The following is a 26,530-nucleotide window of genomic DNA, read 5'->3' as shown; positions in this document are numbered from 1 at the left end:
TTTATTTTTTTCACTACAAAGAATGATGGATTTCAAGGTCTGTTTTCAGTAAATCATTTGCTGAGGATTTATTCTATTCTTAGAAACAGTGGAATTGACTTAGAGACAAAATCTCTGGAACTTTTTATTTCCATTTGGTTTTGATAGAAACTTCGTCTTGTTCCGTTCATATGTTCAACACTGAATGAAAAAAGATGAGTTGGCATGCTTGTTGTACTATTTCCAAGCACAGTCGATTCAATCATCAAAGAGCATAATCCTTAGGACAATGAAGTCATTCGTGATATGAGGGAAGAGATACATTGCAGTTTGTATCACCATGGTACATTCCATCTGTGCAGTAGGGAACAAATTAGGGAGTAAAGCAAGACAGGGCAATGCTTATATGTGGAAGAGTTGGGAGTGGTTAGAAGAGTCGCCTCAGTGAATGTTTAGGCACTGAACTTTGACGGTTTTATGGCTTTTGGATTTTAATTGTTATTCACTTTAGTGATTGCTCTGTTGGATAATGTGTCAGAACTTTCTCTACAGCTCCTGGTTTTCCTTTCAATACAACTACTACTGCGCTTTCATCTCAAACAAAAGAAATAATTTTTTTATCTACTTCTACTCTCTCTCTTCCTCTCTCTCTCTCTCTCTCTCTTCTCTCTCTCTTTTGTATTCTCAATTTTTGTTTACCCGTTCTTCCTTTTCAATGCCTTCACTTTTGTTTACCATCTATTTACCCTCATACTCTCTATATATATCTTATTGTCCTGTTCTTTCTTTCACTTATTGTTTTCTCTGTTTCCTTTCTCTCCCTCTTTTGTTCCTTTCATAATTTAAATAATTAAAATATTGAATTTTAATTTGCAAAAACAGGATTGAATAGTGAAATGAAAATCCAGTTTAAAATAGGGATCACTGGTAGTTCTTGGTAGTTCATGAAACAAAACAATTAGAATATTATTGCTCAAACGTTATTGAAAATGTATTCAACTTTAACATATTGAAAACAGATTTCATAATTACTTACATGTTCTTTTATTTTTTCTTCATAAATCCGTGCTTACAATTTAAAAATAATATTGTCTTACAACATCTGAAGATTTTTGTGGTCAATCTTTTTACAGATTTAGTGCTATCTTGATATAGCCTTGCTGTTATCGTTTCGTGATACTATACTTTAAACTGAAACATGTTTTGTTATTGGATGTCCTTCATCTGTTCTAAATGTTGTGGAACATTGTTTCAAAAACCCTTAAAATGTCTATGCATAAAACACTGAACTTTACTCTCTCTCTCTCTCTCTCTTTTTCTCTCTCTCTCTCTCTCTCTCTCTCTCTCTTAGATATGCTCTTACGTTGTTGGTTAGTCAGTCTCTCACACTTTGAGCTAAGTTTGAAATAGTATTTTTCAATGCAGTCACACATTTTTCATGTTCAAGTTTGAAACAGAACTTTCATCATTAAACATGAAAATTGAATGAACGCATCTAAGGAATACACATTCTTGTCTGTTTATGTCTTTTGCTCTTTTCCCCTATCTCTCTCTCTCCCTTTCTCACATATATATATATATATATATATATATATATATATATATATATATATATATATATATATATATATATATATATATATATATGTCAAAATGTTGTTAATTCACTACCCGGCACTGCAGCAGCCGAATAGCATAACGGTTAGAAGTGCCGGCTGTTGTTTGGACAGTCAAGTTTCGATCCTGGCTTGATGTAGTTGCTTGTCTAGCTGCACAATATATATATACACATTCAATTTAAACGTTCTTCCATTTTTCTTTTCTCTTCTCTCCAAGCTTTTTATTTTTTATATTTTCTCTCAGGCTTTCTCAATCTTTCATTAATAATTTTCTTCTCTTCCCCTCCATCCACCATCTTTAAATATACAATAATTATCTTACCTGCTTTTTTTTAAGAAAATATAATTGCAAGTTTCTGTTGGACAAAAAATAATTTATTTTTCTAAATCCTGTTGTGTCATTATTAATAACGTTAAAAACTACAGCAAAATTCTACAAATATAAAACGTATCAAGAAAACCTTAATCCATTTTCTTTACATTCAATAATCTATGTAATATGCCACAATGATAAGTAATAATTGAAGCCATTTATTATAATTCCCCCACCCCTTTTCTCTCACCTGCCATAATGTTCCAACACTCATCTACCCTCTGTATCCCAAATAAACATAAAAGACAATTTTCTTCCTTTTCTTCTTCTCTTTTTTTTGGGGGGGGTTGTAGCTGCTGTAAAAGATAAGGACTCTCCAAGAATGCCTCCCAAGATAAGCGTCACCATAAACCACACTATTCTTCCTAATGTATTTAGCAATCATGTTTTTACACATTTGAGACGCAATTTTTTGCTCCAATGAAGCTTTCTACCATTTTGAAATATTTCCTTATTTCTTTCTGATCACCCCCCCCATCCATTACCTAGACGGTTTTGTTCTTCATTATGGCATTCACACATATCTTTTTATTACTTATATTCTTTAACAAGTGTTGTGTTTTTGCAGCAAATTTCTCAATTATGACATGCATTTTGGTTTTATTTTCCTCTGTCTCATTTCCGTAGATATATGTGTGTGTGTGTGTGTGTGTGTGTGTGTGTGTGTGTGTGTGTGTGTGTGTGTGTGTGTGTGTGTTATTAGCCTCCTTTCAGTGTCAAAAGAAAATGGATACTTTCTGTAATGGTGCATGTGTGTGAAGAGTCCATAGTCAAGCAAGGGTTGAGGAATCTCTAACTACACATCTCCTGCAATGGCATTGTTTAAATTCAGTGGCAACTTGAAATCTAGAACGACTATAACCAATGCATGGATAAGTAGAAAAAGACTGATGTTATGTCAAAGTTTTTCTTCTATAATAGTTGTACAATCAAGGCTTAAGACTCTATTCTTCCCTACTGAAAGGATAATATGAATTCAAACCTTTTCTAAGGATATTAATAAAAGTAACACCGTAGCCCCCCTCCCCCGCCCAAAAAATAGAAAACCAGCATGCTGAACCAAGAATCGTACTAGTAACCATTATACCACTTCTTCCTATATATATATATATATATATATATATATATATATATATATATATATATATATATATATATATATAAAATTAAGTTGGTCAAATTTTCAAAGTTAGAATGAAATAATGCATCTGATAAATCGATATTTGACTAGACTTATCTTTTTTTTCTTTCACTATGATCTTGCCTAGAATATCTTTCACCTCAGTTTATTTGTAGAAATACATATTCTATGAATAAATACATATTTCCTTACTGACCTATCTAGATTATCTCCTTAAAAATGTTTTGACACTTATTTACCAGCATAATTGATCATACTTACTTATTTATATTTACTTCTCTACCACCCAATTTTTCAATTTCAATTTGAATCTCCACTTTAACACTTCCATTTGCTTTATCTATTACTTTAAAAAAAAAAAACGCTTTATATAAAAAAAAATAGAACTTCACTTCTCCACGATCTGGTGTTTTTTTCTGGAATCTGTAATTTACCCTATAGACATTTATAATTCTGTTTTCTTATGGATTACCAATGGATTTTCTATGAACTCATTTCGGATTTTTCCCATTCTGGATTTTACCATCTTTCTCATTGGATTTTTACCATATCCTTTTTCTCCCTTTTTCTCATTTATGCTTTCTTAATTTCATTGAATCCCTATAAACTTTCACTAACTGTTAAATAACTTTTTTTTTATGCAAGTATGATTAATTTCATATTTGTAGTTTCCTTTAATGCATTAACCTGCAAAATTTATTGCATATTTTGCAAACCTCTTCCCTCTGATGAGAAGAATTGCATTCTTCGAAACTCCATGGAATAAGGTTTTTCTTGTTTATTTGTACTCCTTGTTGGATAACTAAAATTATATATACCTTTCTTACAGGTGTATAATGTGTTTTGAAAATTTTAATAAATTTTCAATAACAAGATTATATATATATATATATATATATATATATATATATATATATATATATATATATATATATATAAAAGCATATTTCTTTTACTCTCTTTTGTCCTCCTCTTTTTTCCATCACTCTCTTTCTTTAATTGATTCTATTTATTTCTATTGTAGCAATGGTGCTGAAACGACAGCAGCCTCCCTGTACCTCTTCTTCTTTCTCCCTTTATAACTGCTGACCACTTCATCTGCCCTCTGGCCACTTGCTGTTGCTGTTGCTGTTGCTGTTGACGCTGTTGCTGCTGTTGCTGCTGCCCAATTGTGCATGTAGCTATTATTATTTATCCTTTTGGTATGTCCATCTTTTATGATATTTCCATTACCCCACTGGCGAATTTTCAGTACATTTCTCTTTCATCATTTTGAGGTTAAAACCTGCTCCAACCATTGTTTTCTATTAAATTAATTCCATTATGATGCATAAATCTTTAATAATTTATCTAGTAGAGATACTGTTGCAACTGATGGAATCAGCCACGCTGAGTTTAAACCTCTGTTGTGGTCATTCACATATTAATACCATTGGAAAAAGTATGGACTTGCATTGTCCCCAGTCATGGATTACATAGCAACTTGTGGTCAATTAATCAAAGACAATAAATCATTTACAATAGGTATTGTATTTTAACATTAAATAATCTAAAATGGTTTATATACCAGAAAACAGATGAATAAAATCTTTAAACAAAGCTAAGAAAGATACTTGCTTTCTTTGTGGTTTCCAAATGTTTTAACACAAATTCTAGGCTGGTCTAAAATTAAGCAAAAAAACTTTTAAATTATTATATGTTATTCCTTTTTAAAGAAAGCATAAGTACTTAGCATTAATTGGGTGCCAAATTTAACAAATATATATTTTATTTGTAAAATAAGAAAATGGGGTTGATTTTATTAAATTTGTGGGTGAGAATACTACATCCAAAAGATTATTTTATGAAAGCGTTATTTTCCAGGTTATTCGACCCAAATCCTATACAGTGCATAGGTTGGATTTGGAGTTGTCTTTTTTCTACAGTGGTTGTTTACCACATTTAAAGGACCCAATAACTAAAGATGCCTACCTTTCTAAAGGTCAAGAAAAGTGCTGATTTCCTATTCCCTATCAATAACCATTTTAACCATTTGGACCTCTTCTTTAATCTAAGCATTTTATGCTTATCCTTGCATGTCAAAAAGATTTTCTTTTTTCTCAATCAGTCTATCATCTTTTCCTCGGTCAGTCAATCATGGTTGATTTAAGAATGTTGAATATATTTTAGAAATGCACATTTAATGAGTATTAAGTTTGATACAGCATTTTCTTGGATCTGTCACTCATAAGCATGCAGATTGAATGAATGTATCATAATCAAATTTTTTTCACAATCTAATGTATATCACTTTCTTGTTCATTTGTAGCTTCATTTTATGCTGTGTTTATCTGACACAGTGGGGTTCACACTGGATTTCTTATTCCATCGTATATGATCAAAAGCTATATGGTCGCAGTTAAATCTGACCATCTTTAAATTTTAGTGTAGGATATCTACTACTTTTATTTTGGCCTCCATCTTGAATTCTGTTTTCATAAAGGAACTGTCATTTATGCAAGCAGTACATATTTATACTAGTGCATATGATTTGTCTGAGATTAGTGTGTGGTAATGGTGGCAGACTTCAACATTTCAGACATGGTCAAGTCTGGTCTGACATGAAATAAGATGCAAAATCTTAATCTCCATAACTGATAGTCTTCTATCCACTTCCTTTATTGACGACCAGCACTTGGAGTTATTAATTCTGTAATTTTATTTTTGAATTTGTTGAATTCCTTACAAGAAAATGCATATCTTCAGTGTTATTCTCACATTTTAAACAATGTAACCTCTGATCTTCTTCAGATGTATCTTACTGAACTTGGAAATTTTTCTATCGAATTTGACAATCTTTTTGCCAAACTTAGGAATCTGTACAAAATTTCAAATTTTGTACAAGGTTGAATCTTACATTGGTCAAATCTTACATCGATCAAAACATTGTAAGAATAACACTCAAGATGAGAATGGTAGCATGAATAATCCAAATAAAACCAATACTTAATCCTCATCTCAAAAATTTAGAAACAAGAAAATACATCTTGAAATTGTATATCTTACATATAAGTCTCTCTCTCTCTCTCTCTCTCTCTCTCTCTCTCTCTCTCTCTCTCTCTCTCTCTCTCTCTCTCTCTCTCTCTCTCTGAATTTATTATTAATTGAAAATATTATTACTGACTGTAACAAAAAGTATTTTATTTTTTACGGCCCTTAATGTTTTTTTTCATTTTTTATTGCTAATGTAAAACTCTGTAAATGGTATCTTTTAATGATCATAGCATTAATGTAACTTATATAAAAATATTATAATATTGAATGTTTATGTATATAATTTAATATAGTCTAAATCGTATCTTCAACATCACTCTGCAAGGTAAAGTCCTAAACAATACTATTCTGCACATCTACTCTGCTGAAGCAGAAATGCCTGCTTGATTTGGACATGTTAGAAGAATGCATGATAGTAGGTTCTCAAGGGTTCTTTTTTATGATGAACTTCATGCAGAGAAAGCACCTCAAGATCAGTTCAGTTGCTGGAAAGACCAAGGAAAAGAGGCAAAGATAAAACACCAAAATTCGAGGAAGAATAAAAAAAGAATCCAAACATAGCGCTGCAGTCTCCCAAAACTGATGCTTGCCAATATAAGTCATCAGCAATCTTTTATAAATTAAATAACTTAAATGTACTAATGATCACTAAAAAATACTTTTATTATCTCCCACTACTTATCTGAATAAGTCATCCCCATTTTTATATACGCAAACAGCAAATCCATCAAAAATATATATGTGGATCTCATTTTTAAAGAGACATCAGTACGTGTTTAAAAAGTATATTAACATTAATGCATTCAGATATAACTTAATCTAATCTGTTTGGAACTCTAGGTAACTTACTGCACACCCCAGATGTACACTTGGAGTTTTGGACTTGTTACCAATTCTGGATATTCGAACAACAATAGTGGATCTTTGCAGTTATCTCAGTTACTGAGGTAGGAAGAAACTTTTTTTTTCATTTTGTTTTTTTGTTTTTTTTTACGATTGACATTTTCAATAAATTGATGAACCTTGCCTCTCTTTCTGTCTATCTATCTATCTATTTCTCTATTTTTACCTCCATGTGTTTTGTTACTGACTTTAAAAGTTGCCTTATTTAGAAAGAGAGAATGCTTGATATTATGGAAAGTGTATATTGATACAGGAATTATTCAAGCATGTGCAACACATGATTGGATAATTACAGTAAAATACAACAATGCATATATGGAGTTTTGATTTCAGTGTATACACTGATATATAGTGTTTGTGGATAAAGAAAAATATTTTTGATACCTTTTGCATAGAAGACAAGTATTTACCTACTACACAAGAGTTATCAAAAATATCATCTATTTACTTCGACAAAGTTTCTGTTAATCAAGAAACCTAATATTAGTCTACTGATGTATTTTCCGTTTGATTTTGCCTTTTATTTTGCAGTTTGTTCATTTTTCTATTTATTTTTGCTTTATATTCTGTCAGAATTTTTCTTTATAAGAATGTTATACACACATATACACATATATGCAGGTGTATCCACATGCATATACGCATACGTGTAATTCTGTTTGTAACTGACTGATTATAGCTCTTTTCATTTTTGATTATTTGAATGTCTTTTGAAATGTGTATGATTTTTGTATTAATGTCCACATTTTTGCATAAAAATGGAAAATTATTTTTACCTTATTTTCAAGTTTTTCAACATCATATAAAACAAATATCAAGTATTTCTATACAATTAATTCAAAATTACAACAGGCTCATAAAAATTAAATAAACTACATAATTTAAATATATGAACAAAAAGTTTATTTTTATTCTTATTTTTCAGAAAGTTTGTATTTCTATGGAAATGCTTCATTTTTTATTTAATTTTTTATTTCTTTGCTCCAAAAAAATAGTGAAAGTGGACTGATTATTGTTCATTCATATAATTCACAAAATAAATGATTTTATTTGTTTTTACCACCAACAACATTTGAGGGGAAAATATTTGAAGAAAAAATACTAATCTGATGCTAAATAACATAGATGAATTTAAATTTGCAAACTTTGACCATCGAAATTTCCATATGAAATATCTACCTACACTGGATTTCTCAAATTTTGCTGAACTTTAAAATCCAGCTATGAATGTCCAACAACCATTAAGGAACAAGTTAAAAAATCATTTTAATTATTTATCACTAAATATGAATAAAGTTTTGTGTAAAAATTAAAAATTTATGCATGGAAAAGAGAATTTATTTTACTTACTGACCAAGATAATATCAGCAGCAAAAGTTTTGTGTATTATTTGAGTTTTGTTTTGTTTTACTTTTTTAATATCAGATTTAACAGTAAACTTACAAATTTTAGTATGAAAAATCGAGTATACCCTTGAATGCGCCTAAAGTTTAGTTTTTAGATTGAATATTAATCAATGTCACAACAGAGAGTTTGTTAGTCTCAATGTTTTTTGTCTTTTTTATTACTATAAATAATCTTCATAATGCAGTGATTTATAAATTATTATAAGTTTTAAATCTACATTAAATATGAAAACCGGAAAAATGGACAATGTTAGCCTTGTATAGAGAGAGATGACTTAGCAGTTATAACATTTTGCAAAAATCCATAAGTTAAGTTATAGCTCCTTTTTAGTTATAAAATCTGACTTTTCTTACTGATAGAATTATTGCAGTAATTGATTAATATAATAAACAATATATTAACAATTATAATTTCTAATAATTATGTGCCTGATTTCCCAGCTGGACCAACATAAATTACACGTATTATTTGAAATTAAATTTAAAGAGATTCTTTACTGTATGTTGTAGCTTAACAAGAAAAAATGACATTTTTTAAAACACTTATTAATTTCGTGAAATATTGAGTTTCGAAATAAAATTAGAAAGAAAAACTTTAATCATGTGTTTAATCATTTGATGCAAATGTCTTTTTTAAAGTATAGAACATTAACACAATAATTCTATTACATCAGGATATTATATATATCCATTAATTTGTGAATTTAAACTTTGGGAGGATATATTTTAGATTTTTTTTATTTGTCTGATTTTGGTATGAAATCATTAGAGTTTTTGGTATGCTATGCTGGTGTGAACTTATTCTCTTTTGATCTGATGTATGGTCCTGTGTAGTTCTATGAGATCCATTTTCTCAGATTTTACATTCTCGTCCTATGAGAAGAAAGTAGTTTATTGCTAACCGCTTAAAACCCCTATTAAGGGATGTCGACAGGGCTTCCTATAGAGTCTAGCTTTTGAAACCCCACTTTCCATGAGCTGTATCTAGTCTTCCTTCCATGGGAAGAAGATAACCTAGATGCATCAAATAAATACTAAATTACTTCATCTTCCTTTTCATCTGGGCAAGTCCATGATTAACAAGTAACAAATGATAATGGTTGCACTCATGTAGAAACAATCAAATATAATTATAAATATAAATGTATTTATTATAAAGTATACTACAGGGTAAGAAAATGCAAGAATATTAATATGATTTGTTGAGATTAATTTAGCTCAAAAACTGAATTTCAATAAATAAAATGGTAAAATATAGCGAAATTCATCTTGTAAATCGTCAACAGATTTTTTATTTATTTTTCTAATCAATAGTGTATTGTTATGAAAATTAATATCTTGATAAATTGAATATTTCTATCTTTAATTCACTTACCGAATTCGTATATTCCCTAAAAGAAAACTTGATTTCTTGTTTGTAGCAATTTCGCAGATGAAAGGGGAATAACTATGACAACCTCTAGTACTCTAAAGGGCGACAACTATTTAACTTGTCAACGCATGAAGTTATAATTTATTTTTTAGCATTATTTTAGCTAAAACAGTACTTACTTCTCCATTTCCATATTAATTTGTTCATTTATTCATTTATTGTGATATTCATAAGCAGAATTAAAAACTTGAAAAATTAAAATAAAACCTCTGTTAAAATCATTGTGCAATTCTGATGTTAATTTTATGAATCCGACACTGAATACGTTTTCTTTAATGTGGAAAAGACCTATTAAGTTCTGTGTCTATCGGTCTTAGTCAGTGTTATTTCCGAAAACTATGTTTAAAACTTTTTATTGTATCATCAGCAACTGCTGCTGCTGCAACAACAACAACAGTTATTTTCCAGCGTTCACTTTTGTTGTTGTTGTTTATTAACAAATAAGAAAGTAATCTGTTAGGTTTGTGTTGCGGTTGCGCTGTTGCGTATTTTGCGCATAAATATTTGCATTGTTTTAAATATCTTTTAATATTTATCTTTATAGAAACATTTCTATCAATATTAATTATAATTTTGTTGTGATATCAAAAAATAATAATTTGAATTCAATCAACGTTGAGTGAATAAAACTAAAATGTAATCATTGGCACACGTTTCAATAGACAACATAGTAACATAATTATTTGTTAGATAAATGAGAATTATTATTAGTTGATGATAACAAATAGGCGCATCCTTTTCGTTATTTGAGGTGCTGCTGAATGTCATAACTCGGTAAGCGTCATCGCGGCAAAATATAAAATTAGTATATCATTTTATTCCCCAATAGTCTCCTCTAACACGTACATTGAACGAATTCAGACCGGAACATGTATAGAAATCGACTAATGCCCAATATATCCACAAAACTGAACTTTAACAACGTTTCTCTCCGTTTTTTGTTTGTGACGCCTACCGAGTTATGACATTCAGCCTCTCATTTGAAAGTGATTCTAACTGAAAAAGCGGACGGAAAAAGTTTAGCTGATACGGCACGGCGTATCACTTATCAGTGGTCATCGTTAAATTTGTCGGAGTTAACTCCCTTTTACTGTTTGACAATTAGTAGGTGAAGAAAACAGTTTTATTAATGGCTTTCGATCGTTCAACATATTTTTCAAGTTATTTTGTATATGGTTACGGAATTCATAGACGTTAGCCTTTTAATGTGTAGAAATTAAATAAGTTATAAAATAATTATCATATGATCCTGCAATATCCAATTATATTGTTTAGCCTTTGTTGTATTTTAAGGCCGCCTTTTTATTTAATTAAAAAATAAGAGCCATTTATAGAGAACTATTGGCAAACTGGAAGAGTGGGTGTTTGATCAGATTTAGTTCCTAATATCAAAGACTTTGTTTTGAGTCGCTTATTCTTCTGGTTTACCAAGTTTTTCACTCATTTCTATTTATTAAATTATTAGGTGAAAGTACAGAATAATTAACAAAGCTTAATCCTCCTCGCATGTTAAGAATGGCTTTCTAAATAATCTTCTGCGGTTTACAGACCGTGCTGAAATAATAGCTTTATTATTTACTAGAAGGACCCGTGTACCGACGTTGCCCAGTGGAAGTATGCCCCCACCTCTCCCGTGAAAAAAAACAAAACAATTAAACTACAGTTGTTAGTGGGAGCCACTGCTGGTCTGGTAAAATAGTGGAGACTGGCGCCCATGGCCAAAATGAATGTATCATGCTGAAGTAACAACATTAGTATCTACTCCTTCTTAACATGGGGGATTTGATTATGTGTTGTGATTATTCTGTGCTTTCACCTTACGTGTCAGCAGTGTGTCATGAGGAAAGAAACAACGAAAAAACTGACACGGACCTGAACAATGATTCCCCTAGCTATTAAATTTTTCCTATCATCAAGTACAGGTGTAATTTTCACATTAAAAAGAAATTTAAGGTAGTATTTTTAATGATTTTAAGAGTTGAGGTACAATTTGTAATAATAACGTTCTACACTTTTTTTGCCATGTCAGTTGTTAATGTTGCCCCTAGTCGTTAAATGTTTCTCTTTTCGGTTGGTAAGGTGTATACAATTTTTTCCAAGGTATTTTGGTAATGTAAAAGCTAAGCATGTAATCTATGATAAGTGCCATAGAAATTTATGAAAAATTGAAAAGGAATAATCTAAATGCTAGTAGCAGCATTAACAATGAGAGTGATCAAAAAATGGGTGTTCACTGTAGTAGAATGTTATAATTTCAAATTTAAGCCTTTAAGCAAATCGCCTGAAAAATTTACGAATAAGTGAAAAATAAAGCAATTAAATGCTAGGTGCAGCATTGTTCAGGTCCACCAATCCTTTTGTCTTATTTTACAATCTGAAAGTTATGTGTATTTTAAAGGTTCTAAAAGAGTAAACGTGTCCAATATCTGGCCCTAATTGGGTTGGCATACTCTACTAAATATTTGAAGCCAAATATTTCAGAAAAAAGGCCCAAAAAGCCCAAATTGATAACTATAGCTAGATTTTCACAGACAAAAACGCCAAATTGAAAAAAACAAAGTGTGTACGTAAATATATAAGCATTTATGCATTTTACACATCATTATTGGTATCTTTTTATGCTTGTGTAGATTGGTGATGTTTTAAACTGATGCATTGCATATATATTTATATATTGAAGAGTTTTGTTTCCGAATAAGCATGTCTTTTTTATTATGATTGGTTCCGAAAAAAATAATTTTATTAAAAGAAATATGTTGCAGAAATAAAATTGTTGGCAACAATTTATTTTGCTCAATAAACTTCTGTATTTGTTTTCGGCATAACTATAAAAAAATGCAAATATTTGGGAGCTGACCTCTATAATTTAGTCCATAGTTAACATCTTTAATATAGCCATAATCTCTATTTAGCATTGATAAAGGTAATGTTCAAGGTTCCAAAAAAGTTAAATTGGTGTTTTCTCACCGCCTTTCACATTCACTTTAATTTGACGACATTTATAAGTTTTCGCCTAATCTGTAAATGAATAACAAATAGTCTTGCCATAAACCAAACAACATGTATTTTTTGGCTGGCCGTTGAAAACCATAACATTATTACATAAAAACTATTTGTCGTCGACAATTTTACATGCAATAATCATTATCATAATAACGGAAAATCTATAAATCTTGTCAAATCACACGGAAAATATAAAATAATTTATAAATAAACTTCTATATCTTTTAATCGTTTTTTTTTTTTGTTTGTTTTTATTTGTTTTTTAGAAGAAATCTTAATATAAAGACGCAAATATTTGAGAGCTAAAATCTGCAATATATTAATACAGATGAAATGCGTCGGTTTGAAACATCACAAATGTACACATAATGTATTTAATGGTAAAAAAACTCGATAGCAAGTGGTGTTTAATCTTTTGGTTTTGTTGTCTGTTAATGACACCAGATTTTAATGTTAGTAAGCGTTCATTTATAAAGCGTAGAACTGGATTCCGGAACATGAGCATTTACAGAGTTCACATAATCAAAATGGACAAACTTTGGCGAAGGAGTCTTTATTATTCCTGAATCAAAAATTGGAAAAAGTATTTATGAGCAAGTCACGGCTGGTGTAGTCACAGAATCTGTGGAACATGTAGAATTCGTGCTGGTGACAACTGGTAGCAGTAGTAGAACTAAATATTTAGAGATAAAAATAGGAACTCCTTCCTCTAAAGATGTTGTGATTGTGATGGTGTTATGACTGTGATGTTAGGATGCAATGTAGCATTTTATTATCACGACTAAAGGTGTCTAAAATGGTGTTCAAAGCTACATATGATAGTGACTATTAGCTTATATGTATTGAATTTTAATGTGACATCTGTTGTTGTAAACCTACGATACTTTGGTCCAAAGGGGAATTTCTGCAATTATATATGGGGATGAAGTCATTCTTAACTTAAAGAGTGGGGTTTTTATTAATTATTCTGTACTTTCACCTAACAATTTAATAAATTTGTGACACTGAAACTTTCGTCAGAGTTATATTACGATTGAAAATTAATATCAAGAGCTAAATCTGATCAAGCACCGTTTGCTGCTGACTTTAAGATGGAGACACTTCTGGTTTGCCAAACTATTCAATATCTTGATGCTTCTTAACAAAAAAACGTTTTATCTTTTTTACATAGTTCAATTTTGGGTGTGAATGCTCCAATAGTTATAAACTCTTATAGTTTGGAGCAGTACACAAAGAAAACCGTGGTCTTTTTTTTTTTTTTTTTTGACTATTTTTAAATTTCTAAGTCAGAGAAAATTGCAAAAAATATTGAGTGCTTTCATGTACTATTATAGTTTAATACAAAGGCAAACACGACAGAAATCTGTAATGTTATCATTTATTATTGTAGTAAGAAAATCTAGGCTAAAACTGGAAATTAAAAAACGTTAATCATGTCAGGTTAATTATAAAAAAGCACCAATAACTAGCCATGTATACATTTGAGTAAATCCGTTTAAGTACATTTTTCTGAAACTATTTAGACTTTCTTTTCCACACTGAAAAAGTTTGATTGTAGCCTAGGCATCTACAGAATTATTTAATTGATAATTATTTTATTCCTTTACAGCCTCACACAATAAAAGCCTATCATTTGCCAGTGGATTTATACATTTCACACTTGCATCTTTTCTTTCTCCAAAGTTGTTCATTGCAAAAGCTTGGCGTTTATGAACGTGCTGTTTAAAAATTGTTTACAAATATTTACTGAAAAGAAATGATCTGTTCTTCACCCATGTGTGCTCATTAAAGGATTATCTTATCATGATCATCATCATATTTGGCTTAACATCTTTTACACGTTGGAGATAATATTTTGTTGCTATTCTTTATGCTGTTAAACACTACAAAGTTCTACCATCTTTTCAAAAAGGTTGTTGTCCTTGAGAAAAAGTTTTCAGATTGTTTCACTTGTCAATGTTAATCTGACTATATAGGATGCACGTCTTGATAAATGATTACACTTTTCCTGGTATGCGCTTATAAGCAGTACTTTTAATTCTCAGTGGAATATTTGGATTCAAATCTTGGTCAAAATCTACTTGTCTCGTTTGTATTGATTGCTAAATGATTTACAACCTTGAGTTATGCTCAATTAGTTTTCCATTTAAAAGTTTGAGAGTCATTTATATTTCTTGTAACCAATCTTTGCATAAACAAAAGGAATTTATTTATTTTCTTTTTCACACTTACAAAGATTTTGCCAATTACACTCAAATTCGTCACTCGTCTAATGACAGTTAAAAGATTTTATTAATAGACAATTTACTAAAATAAGCCTATCCATCTATTACCTATTTTATCATTTTGTATCATTCAATACTGATTTATTCTTTTTAGTTTCTGCTTATTACAACCAGGTATAAGCTTTTAACATGTCAGATTACTTTAAAACTATTTTCAATTCCTTAACTTTGATAATAATATTTTAAGAGATTTTTCTGACACTTAGGAAATTTGGTTCAGACTTTTGTTATTCACTTAAAAATGAATCTGAAGAGTTGAAATTAGTCAACATCACTCATATTGCCTGAAATAAATAGCAACCATTCCAAAACACTTGTTCATTCACTACTTCTTTCTCAATTTCTTTCCTTTTTTCGTCACTTTTTTTACTGTTTCTCTTTTTTTTCTCACTCTTTCTTTTCCTTTTTTTCAACAGTTTTTCTGTTCTTCATTTTTTCTTTTATTTTATATTTTTCTGTATTTTTCATTTTTTATTCACATAATTTCTCTCTCTCTCTCTCTCTCTCTCTCTCTCTCTCTCTCTCTCTCTCTCTCTCTCTCTCTCTCTCTCTCTCATATCTTTCCTGTGAATGGCTGCCCCTTTTTTCCATCCAAATCTCAGTTACCTTTTTATTTTATTTTATCCGCTCTCAGGTGAGACAAAAAATAAAACCAGATCAGATTCTGTGCGATTTTTGGCTTTTCTTTTTGAAATGCCATCAAACCAAATTCTTGAAATTCTACTGCAAAGGTAAGAGTTTGTTTATGCAGCTTATCTGAGTAAGCTGAGGTGATTCTTGTCGAAAAGGATGACCAACTCCCTACAACTCCTTATAACCCCTATCCCATTAAACCCAACAATTTTTTTTCTCTGAAATGGAAATATCACGTCTTGTTTCTCATTTTTTTCTTCTTATGGTTGAAGTAGTTTTTCTTTCTTAAGATCTAAGTTATTTTTATTTCTTTAATCTACGTTTATATCATCTCATCAGATTTGTCTTTTTAGCAAAAATTGCTTAATCTATACTAATACAGAGTGCTGAAAGATTTACAACCTTGTACATGTAAATGTAAACATGTAAAAGGATATTTTCATCGAGAAACAGGGGCTGGTTCTTATAGATATAATGTTTATGACAAATGTTACTTAATTTTTTATTATATAGTTTTAAAGAAAGTAAAGCTCCTTTCTACACTTAATTCTCATCACTAATGCACATCCTCAGTTTTACAGCATTTAATAGAATTGATAATCTGGACTTAGTCGCTTGACAGTTATGCTTCTCCTGCAAAACAGGTACTTATTTATACACCTGGGCGAAGTTTGGCTAACAGCATTTAAATACTAACCAGGTTCAATGTTGCTTAACATTGGTGATCTGATGAGAGATGGTGTGTAAAGGTTATGTAGTCATAAACAAGCTAATTAATAACCTCACAATATTCAAAATTCTATATTTGTTTCTCTCCATTAGGATAAAATTTATTAATGCTTTAATAAATTTGTAAACAGTACTTTTTATTAAGATATATCATTTTTATTTATTCTAGGGGATGCCTTGGTAATTCTATTTATCAATTGATTTAATCCAAGGTATGATTGTATTGAAAATAGTTGTGTTAAAATATTTGCAAGTACAAAAATAAGTTTTGTTGTATTAATTCAAATTATTAAAATAACAAATTAACTAATAAAAAAAAAAGTTTTATGCTGCCCAAATAATTTATCTACTTTTCTTGTTAGTCATGCCTGAAAGAGGAAAAGGAATTTCTCTTTTCCTACTGAATCATCTCATGTAATTCTCTGCAATTTTCACTAGCATCAAGCGTATATTTTTCTTAGATAAAATATTTGTCCATTGTTAATACACTTCTTTTCCTTACCATTCAATTATTTTCATGGCAGATTTTTTTAAAGTTTCTCGTATATTAATTCTTCTTTTCCATTTGGACATTATTTTTTCTTCCAATGTTAAAATCGATATTTGGACATTGGTTCTTTTTCTCATATTAGGATCAACACTTGAATATTAATTCTTCCCATGTTGGATCACTATTTGGACAATATTGTTCTTTTTTCTCATGTTGGGATCAACATTTGAACATTGCTTCTTCTTCCCATGTTGGGATCAACATTTGGACATTGGTTCTTCTTCCCATGTTGGGATCAACATTTGGACAATATTGTTCTTTTTTCTCATGTTGGGATCAACATTTGAACATTGCTTCTTCTTCCCATATTGGGATCAACATTTGGACATTGGTTCTTCTTCCCATGTTGGGATCAAAATTTGGACAATATTGTTTTTTTTTTCTCATGCTGAAATCAACATTTGAGCATTGCTTCTTCTTTCCATGTTAGGATTAGCATTTGAACATTGGTTTTTCTTTTGGTGTTGGAATCAACATTTGGGCATTGGTTCTTCTTCCCATGTTGGAATCAACATTTGGACATTAATTGGGTATTGGCTTTTCTTCCCATGTTGAAATGAATATTAAATAGAAATCATTTCAATTGTTTTGTATACTTGAATCCACTTATATAAGGATTTCTTTAGCTATATTTTTAACTACCTCATTTTTGGACATCATGTGGCTTTTCTTATTTTTGGATAGTCTTCCACATGCCAATCAAACATTTCATTTTGTTCTGTATCTAAATAAAATCCCTTGTTATTGGTAACAGCAGTAATCTTTTACATTATTTTGTCCTCAAAGCTTTCCAGATTTCTTCCATATAAACTTCATAATGTTGTATTCTATAAAACCTAATATTATCTAAATGTATACAAAGTAATTAACTAAAATAGGCTACAAACAGATGTGAATGAACATTACACACATGCACACATACAATATTTTAGTTTTCTAGAAATTTCTAATGATAAACATCACATCTGAACCAAAAGATAATAGTTGTAGTTTTCATAAATTTTTATTGATTGGTGATCAAATAATATACAGCAGGCTTCCATTTTGTATTAATATATATATATATATATATATATATATATATATATATATATATATATATATATATATAATCTCTCTTTTCTACATATGCAAAATCTATTAATTCCTATAATGTTGCACATTTAAGTCATCTGATTTGACAAGCTTCTGGTTTTGACCTTTACTCCTGATCTGAAATGGAACACGTAAATCAAGTCTGTTGCCAAGGTCGCAGGAAAGATGGTGGGATCCTTCTACCGCTCCAGAAGATATCTCACTACTGATGCAATTCTCTATCTATATAAAAGCCAAGTACGGCCAAGGAGGGAATACTGTTGCCATATCTGGGCAGGAGCTGCCAAAAACAGCCTATCATGCCTTGACAGAGTACAAAATAGACTTCGTGGTTTAGTGGGGGATGCCCTTTTCTCTACCCTGCAACCCCTCTCCCACAGAAGAGACGTTGCGAGCCTATCCTTGTTTTATCGTTATTTTCATGGCAGGTGCTCGTCTGAACTCCAATCCCTGGTCCCCCCTCGCCAAACCTTCACGAAAAACACCCGTCTAGCTGAATCCACTGTGAAAAATTTCCCCCACTCTATATCTGTGCCTAAATCAAAACGCGGATTTCATGAGCAAAGCTTCTTTCTTAGAACTGCACGCCTGTGGAACTCTGTTCCGTCTGCCTGCTTCCCTCCGGACTACAACTTGGATGTCTTCAAGTCTAATGTTAACAAATTCCTAATGAACCGCCCCCCTAATTAAACACTTCATAAAATCTCCTCACTAACGTGATGTAGTTGCAATAACCCTTATCCCTGAGTGGCTTCCGGGCCTTGATAAGTGGTGATCACTGTGTAAAAAAAAAAAAAAAAAAAAAAAAAAATCTGATTCTTTTATAACTTTCTATTTTTAAGTAAGCATTTTTAGTCTAAATATCTTCATTGATGAGTAATAAATATCTAAGACAATACTTCAAGATGCACTCTTGATTTACTAATAACTCAATGTTTGTAGAATGACATGACGGAGTGTATGCTTAACAATAACTAATAAATGCAAACATCTGTTATGTAGGCACACGCGAGCTGTTTTGGTCAACCAAGATGGATGATTCCATTCCAATTATAGTGTTGAAAAAGTTTCAACCAGAACTTGCCCCCATACTTACAGAACTGTTTAAGCATTGCCTTAAGGAGAAGTGCTTCTCAACACCCTGGAAAACGTCATCGGTATGCCCTGTATTTAAGAATTCAGGTGATAAGTCATCTCTCTCTCAGTACAGACCAATAAGTCTCCTGTGTGTCATGAGTAAGCTGCTGGAATCCATATAAAATAGAGAAGTAGTCAACCATCTCAGCAGAAATAACCTTCTTAGTGACATGCAATATGGTTTCCGTTCTGCTAGATCTACAGCAGATGTGCTAACGATTATAGCTCATAGGATTAGTGAATCTCGACAAAGGTTTCCTTTTTAGGGAAATTGCTCTTGACATATCAAAGGCCTTCGATAAGGTATGGTATGAAAGCCTACTTCACAAGATTTCCAGCTATGGTATAACTGGAAATGTTTTCTCAATTATTAAATCATTTCTCTCTGATAGGCTCATAAGAGTAGTGGTTGATGAGCAGAAATCAGAGGCCCACAGTATTAATGCTAGAGTCCCTCAGGGGTCCATCCTGGGCCCAACTCTCGTCCTGATCTACATCAATGATCTCCCAAAACACGTATTTAAATCATTCGTTGACATCTATGCTGATGACACGACCATCTATGGTAGCACATCAAAGGCCGTAAAAGGACAAAGTTCTCTCTGATTCTCTCTCCTCTGATCTTGAGTGCATGGTACAGTGGGGGAAGAGGTGGCTGGTTACTTTTAATGCATCCAAAACCAAGCTCCTATTTTTACATCATCAACGCTCTGATCCCCATCTGGCACAAATTGAAATGGATGGCTCTCGTTTTGGGGAGACTTCATGTTTTGACAAGCTTCTGGGTTTGACCTTTACTTCTGATCTAAATCTGAAATGGAACACGTACATCAAGTCTATTGCCAAGGTCGCTGGGAAAATGGCAGGATCCTTCTACCACTCCAGAAGATATCTCACTAATGATGCAATTCTCTATCTATATAAAAGCCAGGTACGTCCAAGGATGGAGTACTGCTGCCACATCTGGACAGGAGCTACTAAAAACAGCCTATCCTGCCTTGACAGAGTATAAAATAGACTTTGTGGCTTAGTGTCTTTGTTTTATCATTATTTCCAAGGAAAGTGCTCATCTCCGCTCCAATCTCTGGTCCCCCCTCGCCAATTCATGATAAACACCCATCTAGCTGAAACCACTGTCAATAATTTTCCCCACTTTTTATCTGTGCCTAAATCAAAATGTAGATTCCATGAACAAAGCTTCTTTCTTAGAAGTGCACGCCTGTGGAACTCTCTTCCGTTTGCCTGTTTCCCACCTGACTACAACTTGGATGTTTTTAAGTCCAACATAAACAAATTCCTGATGAACCGCCCCCTTAAGTAAGACACTTTATCAAATCTAATGATTAATACGATACTATCCCACTGTACACGCAATAACCTTTATCCCCAAGTGGCTTCCGGGCCTTTGTAAGTGGTGACCACCATGTAAAAAAAAAAAAAAGATTCAACAATTCTTCAAATTATGAAAATTATGACGTCATCAGTTAAATTTAAAGCTTAAGTTAAGGAAGACTCAAAATCTGACACTTGTAACATCCCTAAGGATTAATATGGATCAAAGCGGCTGTATAGCATTACCTTTGAAGAGGTTGTTTGCATTCATCAAATACTATTGCTTAGCTACCATGATATTGAATAACAATTTCAAGTAAAATGAATACTATGTAAGTAGAGTACTGTAAAATCCTCCTTTTATTCCTTAGGTTGGGAAAAATTTCAACATAATATTCTTATATACTAAATATAGTTTTGCATTTGTATTTAAGATTATTTATTCCTCAGTTATCTCAACATATTTTAAATAAAATTTCATTTTATAAATATATTGTAACAAATGAATGGTTAGTGCTTCTTTGTAATCACACTGCTATAAGGAAAGTGTCTTATTATTTTTCAAATAACCTATTTCAACAACAATAAACTCTTAGAATCAGAGTGGATTTTGATAACAACAATGTTTTTGGTTTTCTGCATTTAAAATTTTTGTTTATGGCAGGATACAATTATGAGTGCTTGCTATTCTGTTCTTGTCTCTATTAAACTATAGCAGCACAAAATGCTTAATGGATGTTTATATGAAGCATTTTTTTAACATAAAAATAATGAGTGCTTTATGCTACCATAGTTTTATACAGACAAAACAACATAGCAACACTGATAATGACATTATGTAATAAGTAAAATGTGTTATCAAAAAGAACCAAGATTCTATAATTCAAAAAATTGGCCTATTTAAAAAAAAAGAAAATATGTTTTCATGGTTGTAAAAAAAGGCTACATGTTTTGTTTTAAGCAATAAATAAAACCTAAAAAAATAATTTATTTGAAGAAAAAAAAACATGTAAGCACAAATCTAAATATTTAAAAATGAAAACAATTTTTAAGTAAGACCTATATGTTCTAAAAGTCTTTTACCAATGTCTTGTCAATACATTTGTTTCCCTTAAACAGTCAATACCTTTGTCTTCCATTAGTGTCTTGTCTTGTTATTACTTTTGTTTTTCTTAAATTGTCTATACCTTTGTCTTTCAAAATTATCCCACCTCTGTATTCATTTTATCCAAACAAATTTAAATCGCTTGTCCAATGTTCCTACTTTTTATTTATCATTTGTGCCTCCACTCCTCATTTTTACACCTTTTCCTTATGTTTTCTATTTTTCCTATCATGTAATGTTTCTGTTATCGATTTTAAATTTCTAAATGTAATCTATTGTCACCGGTCCTGTCCCCTTATATTTCTGGTCATGTTGCTATTAATAATATGTTTCTATAACACATTTTTACTAATTATTCTCTTAAATACTCTCACTGAACCTGTCTTCTTAATACATTATCTGACTTTATGTTGTCATCAGCCCCGTTCCCTTTAAATGTTGTTACGGACCCTGTCCTCAGTGTTGTCATCTCCTCTGTCCCTTTTAAGTGTTGTCACTGACCTTGTCCCTTTTATGTGTTGTCACTAGTCTTTGTCTATTTAATGTAATATGTCTTAACGAGTTGTCATCACTGTACAAATCCTGTCATGATCTTTATTTTAAAAATGTGTTGTCCATGTCTTTTATGTTTTTGAATGTTTCTCTGTTTCTTATATTTATATTATCATCAAATTATTTATTTATTATAATTAAAAGTAACACTTATAGAAAATTTGAAGAATAAACTAGATGAATTCAAAAATAATGGTAAAGGAATGAATCCACAAGGGCTTAAGTCTGAAGGAATATTTAAGGATGTATAACGTATTTGAGGGTAAATTTATACATACATAAAAATGAATCTTAGAACCAGATAGTGTCTTTTTAGTAGAAACGTTTTTTAAGATAATAATAAATTGTTTTGTAATTTTATTCATAAATGTCTCTTTCAGCTTCAATAATGTCTTCTATGTGAAGCATAAATTGTCTACATGCTAGGATCGAGTGGTCCTTGTTCATATTGGACATTACTCTACCTATAGAGACTTTTAGGTATTACTTAGTGTTATCAGGGTGCTCATTAACATGTTTTTCAACTATGCTCTATACATAGTCCAAAAGATTGAGACCAAATATTAAGGGTCATGTGATCATAAACATTTTCTGCATCCATTTCTGCATTTCATGAGTTTTGTGTGGTGGTGATGCTGTCTTTTGTTGAAACACACTAGATCTTTCGTTTTGTACTTTGTCAATCCATGCTTTAACCATTACGTCCAAAATATTTATGTAGATAGAGTTTACTCTAAGGCCTTATAACATCCTTCTAAACCATGAAAACTGCAAGAAATTTTGCATACATTACTCTTAGAACTCCTGAAAGATGTCATTTCTTCTGTTTACTTTCTAATCTAGGTCACATTTTCAATATCTAAATAGAACCAAGTGATATCTTTCTCTACTGGATTATTTTTTATTCGTTTAGGAATATTAGCTCTGATTAAAGGATTTTCTTTTACCTTTACTGATGTAAAATGACCTTACTTGTATCTTATGTCTGTGGACAGCATTTCAGATTGTCCCTTCTGACATATCACCATTATGTAATCAACTTCATGGATCATCGAAAATCACCACTAAATGTATGCTGTACTTGTTGAATAAATTCAGGCATTATAATGCTATCATTGTGTTTAGAATGCCAATACATTTTGATAATGGTGATGTTTTTCCATTTAAAGTTTTGCCTCTATGTAAACATTAGTCTGATTAATACAAATAATGCAATCATCCCTTATCTCAAAAATTCAAAACTGTAAAGAATCAGGCATTTTTTTTTAAATGATTCTATTTCTAAATTGCTATGTTCATCCCTTATAGCCTTAATAAGTGAGTGCCTATTTATCTGTTATGTAATTATAGAAGCTGCCATTGATAATTTTGAAGAATAAAAAATAGTCAAATATATTCCTGCTATAGTAAAAATAATGTATGTCTTCAAATCCCTTTCACATTGCCACAAGTGTGTATATGAATTTTGATTAAAAGCTTAATTTATTTTCTAAGAGATGAAAGTTCTTCAATTTATCAATAGTTTTCTTAGTCTAGACAAACATACTCTTTGAAAACATGAGGAGGAATTGTAATGTCCATTTAAACTAATTTCATAATCTTAATTGTTGTAATAGGGCCACCATTTTAGTAATAATACTTGGTGTTTTTTAGGTTTAATCTCAATAAGCCATATGTATGTATCTATATTGTATATAATAGCTGGAATTCCTATCAAGATATAATCGATCCTTTAGGACAATCTGTATAGATTTAGCATTATTCTTACTAAATTTTAAGTTTTAAATCCAATAAACTCAAGATAGTCAATGAACAAACAGATCATTATTGTCTTTTATATATATGAAAAATACCAGAAAAGGAAATTATTGTTGTATACAAAGTCTACACTAAAAATGATAGCTCACTTTAATTTTTTTTAATGCATTATGATTTGAGGGCTAACCCACAAACTCCAAGGAGATCAATCCTCGCCAAATTTCGGCTGTTTATATCAAATAGTTGGTGTGTTCATACCATAATCAACTTAATTTAGTTAATATACATAGAAAGATATGATTTTTATTCATCATTAACTTGCAGGAAGTGATCCATGATTGTGGATTAATTTACAGACTGGAAGTTGTTGAAATTTTAAATGACAATAAAACATTGTAAAAGAAAGACAACATAAACATTGAGGAAACTTAAGCTAAAAGAGAAGACCACCAATATGAATTTTTCATGTACACCTTGTGAACCATACGGCAAAGGAATGTTGACTTTAAAACACAAGGGGTGAACGTTTCTCAAATATTAACACTTTTTGTACCAAGTAGATTTTGGTACTTTCTGAAAGAAAAGAAAACACAGGTTTATCCTAATTTGTTATTGCCATGTTTTTTTCTTTTTTTTTTTTTTTTTTTACCCCGGCCATTGTTCTCCTTTCAGGGCTGATTTTGAAAAAAACACTGCAATGAATGGAACAGCCATGTCCGACGCAGATATAATGGCTGAATCCTATGCTGAACCCAGCTCGGGTCTGCCACCCGGAGGACCTCCTCCCCCTCCACCACCGCCGCCGCCACCAATGTCTGCCAGCTCCGTCCTACCCCCTGGTGCTCTCAACCACACATCTGCTGGCGTTGGCGGCGGCAACGGAGGTAGTGGCAACAGTGGTGGGACCGGCAGTGGTGCTAGCAATGGCAATGGTAGTTGCAACAATGGAGGGGGAGGTGGGGGAGGTGGTACTAATGTTACCAGCACTAATGACATGACTGAGAATGGTTGTGCCCTCAGTGTGCTGCCCCCTGGTGCTCTGAACGTCTCCACCCTTTGTGAAAATGGTGCTCTACCAAGCAATGGAAGCCCAGGCTGCCTGATGAATAGCAGTGGCAGCCCTGGTTCTCGAATCACATGTCGGTTCTGTGGGAAACGGTAAGTCTGTCTTTGAGTATCTCTTTTTTTGTTTTAAACTGCTATCATATCTAATCTCAAAAAGTGATTATGCATGTATACATAACTACTAATATTTGATTCTGTTGAAAATCAATGGGAAATATTAAGTAGACTTTAGTTCTATAAAAAAAAAATAAAAATCTAAAATTAAGACAATACTATTCCACTGTGAAACACTCTAAAATTAAAGAATATTCCACCACATATATGCACATGAACTTTTCCAAATTATCCATATGTTAATATGCATAAATGTTACCACATATATATTAACACTTACATATCTTGTATATGCAAAGAAAAATTTTCTTCAAGAATTTTATCAGATTTTATCTAAATAGTGTCATCACATTAAAATTCTTTGTTTAAGCTTTCTCTCTTGATAAATTCTTTCTAATATTTGTTAATTTGTTCAGCTTGTAGTTGTTCATAAGTATTTGTTGCATTATAGTTTTTGTAAGGTAGCCTTATCTTATGCTGTCTTTCAAAGTCACAACCCAACAAACAACTATGAATAAAGATAAACCAGCGTCATGTACAAATACAAGTTGGACAATTTCTGATAATGTTTTAGCAGGCCGATAAGATTAAAACTATGAAAAAGAATACCATATATAACACACTGCTTTTTGGTGGATAGTCATGTTTGTGTAGGCAATAACATTAAATGAGAAATGGTTAACTTAGCTATTAGTCTGGAAACACAGAAACTCGAAAAAGAGATAAAATATATCCTTGCTGGATTCAAATCTGTGCCTCCAAAGAGAGATTACCTTTAACTGGTATCAATACCATGCCAACTTACTAAACTCTTATAAGTTATCTATTTTGACTGATTTCATTGATTGAATTTGTACATCACAATCTGTTGAAGTCATTGTTAATATTTGTTCGCCAGAACCAAAAAGCTGTAATAATTAACATACATTAAATTTAAATGGATCTCTATAAAATCTGAATGAATAAGTTTTTTCTAAATTTTTATTTTGGGCAACACTGATCAATAAAATACCAATTTTGTGGGTGCTTGTTTTGTAGCTTTTCATTTTTAGCTGGACATACAAATACACATAAACACAGACAACTGCCCTTTACACAATAGATGAGAGCCTATATTTCCAATTCCACTTATAAACATTCAATGAAGAGGACTTGTTTTAACCAAGTTCTTTTCTTTGTTATTAATTTAAGTTAGCTTTATGATATAATAAGATACATTTCCAGTGCTGCTTGTTGAGTAGTATTTTAAAAAAATCAAGACTCATCACTTTTCTTTTGTCTTGCAG

At 31.2% G+C, this 26,530-nt stretch overlaps 1 protein-coding gene and 1 long non-coding RNA gene across 8 annotated transcripts in view; one reads left to right on the top strand and one right to left on the bottom strand.

The window, feature by feature from the left end:
• Nucleotides 1-26,530, bottom strand: part of LOC145245801 (uncharacterized) — a 454,171-nt gene that overhangs the window by 349,872 nt on the left and 77,769 nt on the right. The gene's annotated exons all lie outside the window — the stretch shown is intronic.
• LOC145245799 (uncharacterized) overlaps nt 1-26,530 on the top strand; it is a 445,127-nt gene that overhangs the window by 412,193 nt on the left and 6,404 nt on the right. For all 4 annotated transcript variants that reach the window (XM_080107444.1, XM_080107442.1, XM_080107443.1 and 1 more), the window contains 3 exons: nt 4,137-4,314; nt 6,986-7,092; nt 24,738-25,223. In XM_080107444.1, the coding sequence (XP_079963570.1) occupies nt 7,007-7,092; nt 24,738-25,223 (572 nt within the window). In that variant the 5' untranslated portion in view covers nt 4,137-4,314; nt 6,986-7,006. The remainder of the gene's footprint in view (nt 1-4,136; nt 4,315-6,985; nt 7,093-24,737; nt 25,224-26,530) is intronic.

This window comes from Euprymna scolopes, chromosome 23 (genome assembly GCF_053919585.1).
Source record: "Euprymna scolopes isolate OS-2025 chromosome 23, ASM5391958v1, whole genome shotgun sequence".
NCBI lineage: Eukaryota > Metazoa > Mollusca > Cephalopoda > Sepiida > Sepiolidae > Euprymna > Euprymna scolopes.
The sequence above is the reverse complement of the archived record's forward strand: the minus strand, read 5'-3'. Positions and strand labels throughout refer to the sequence as shown.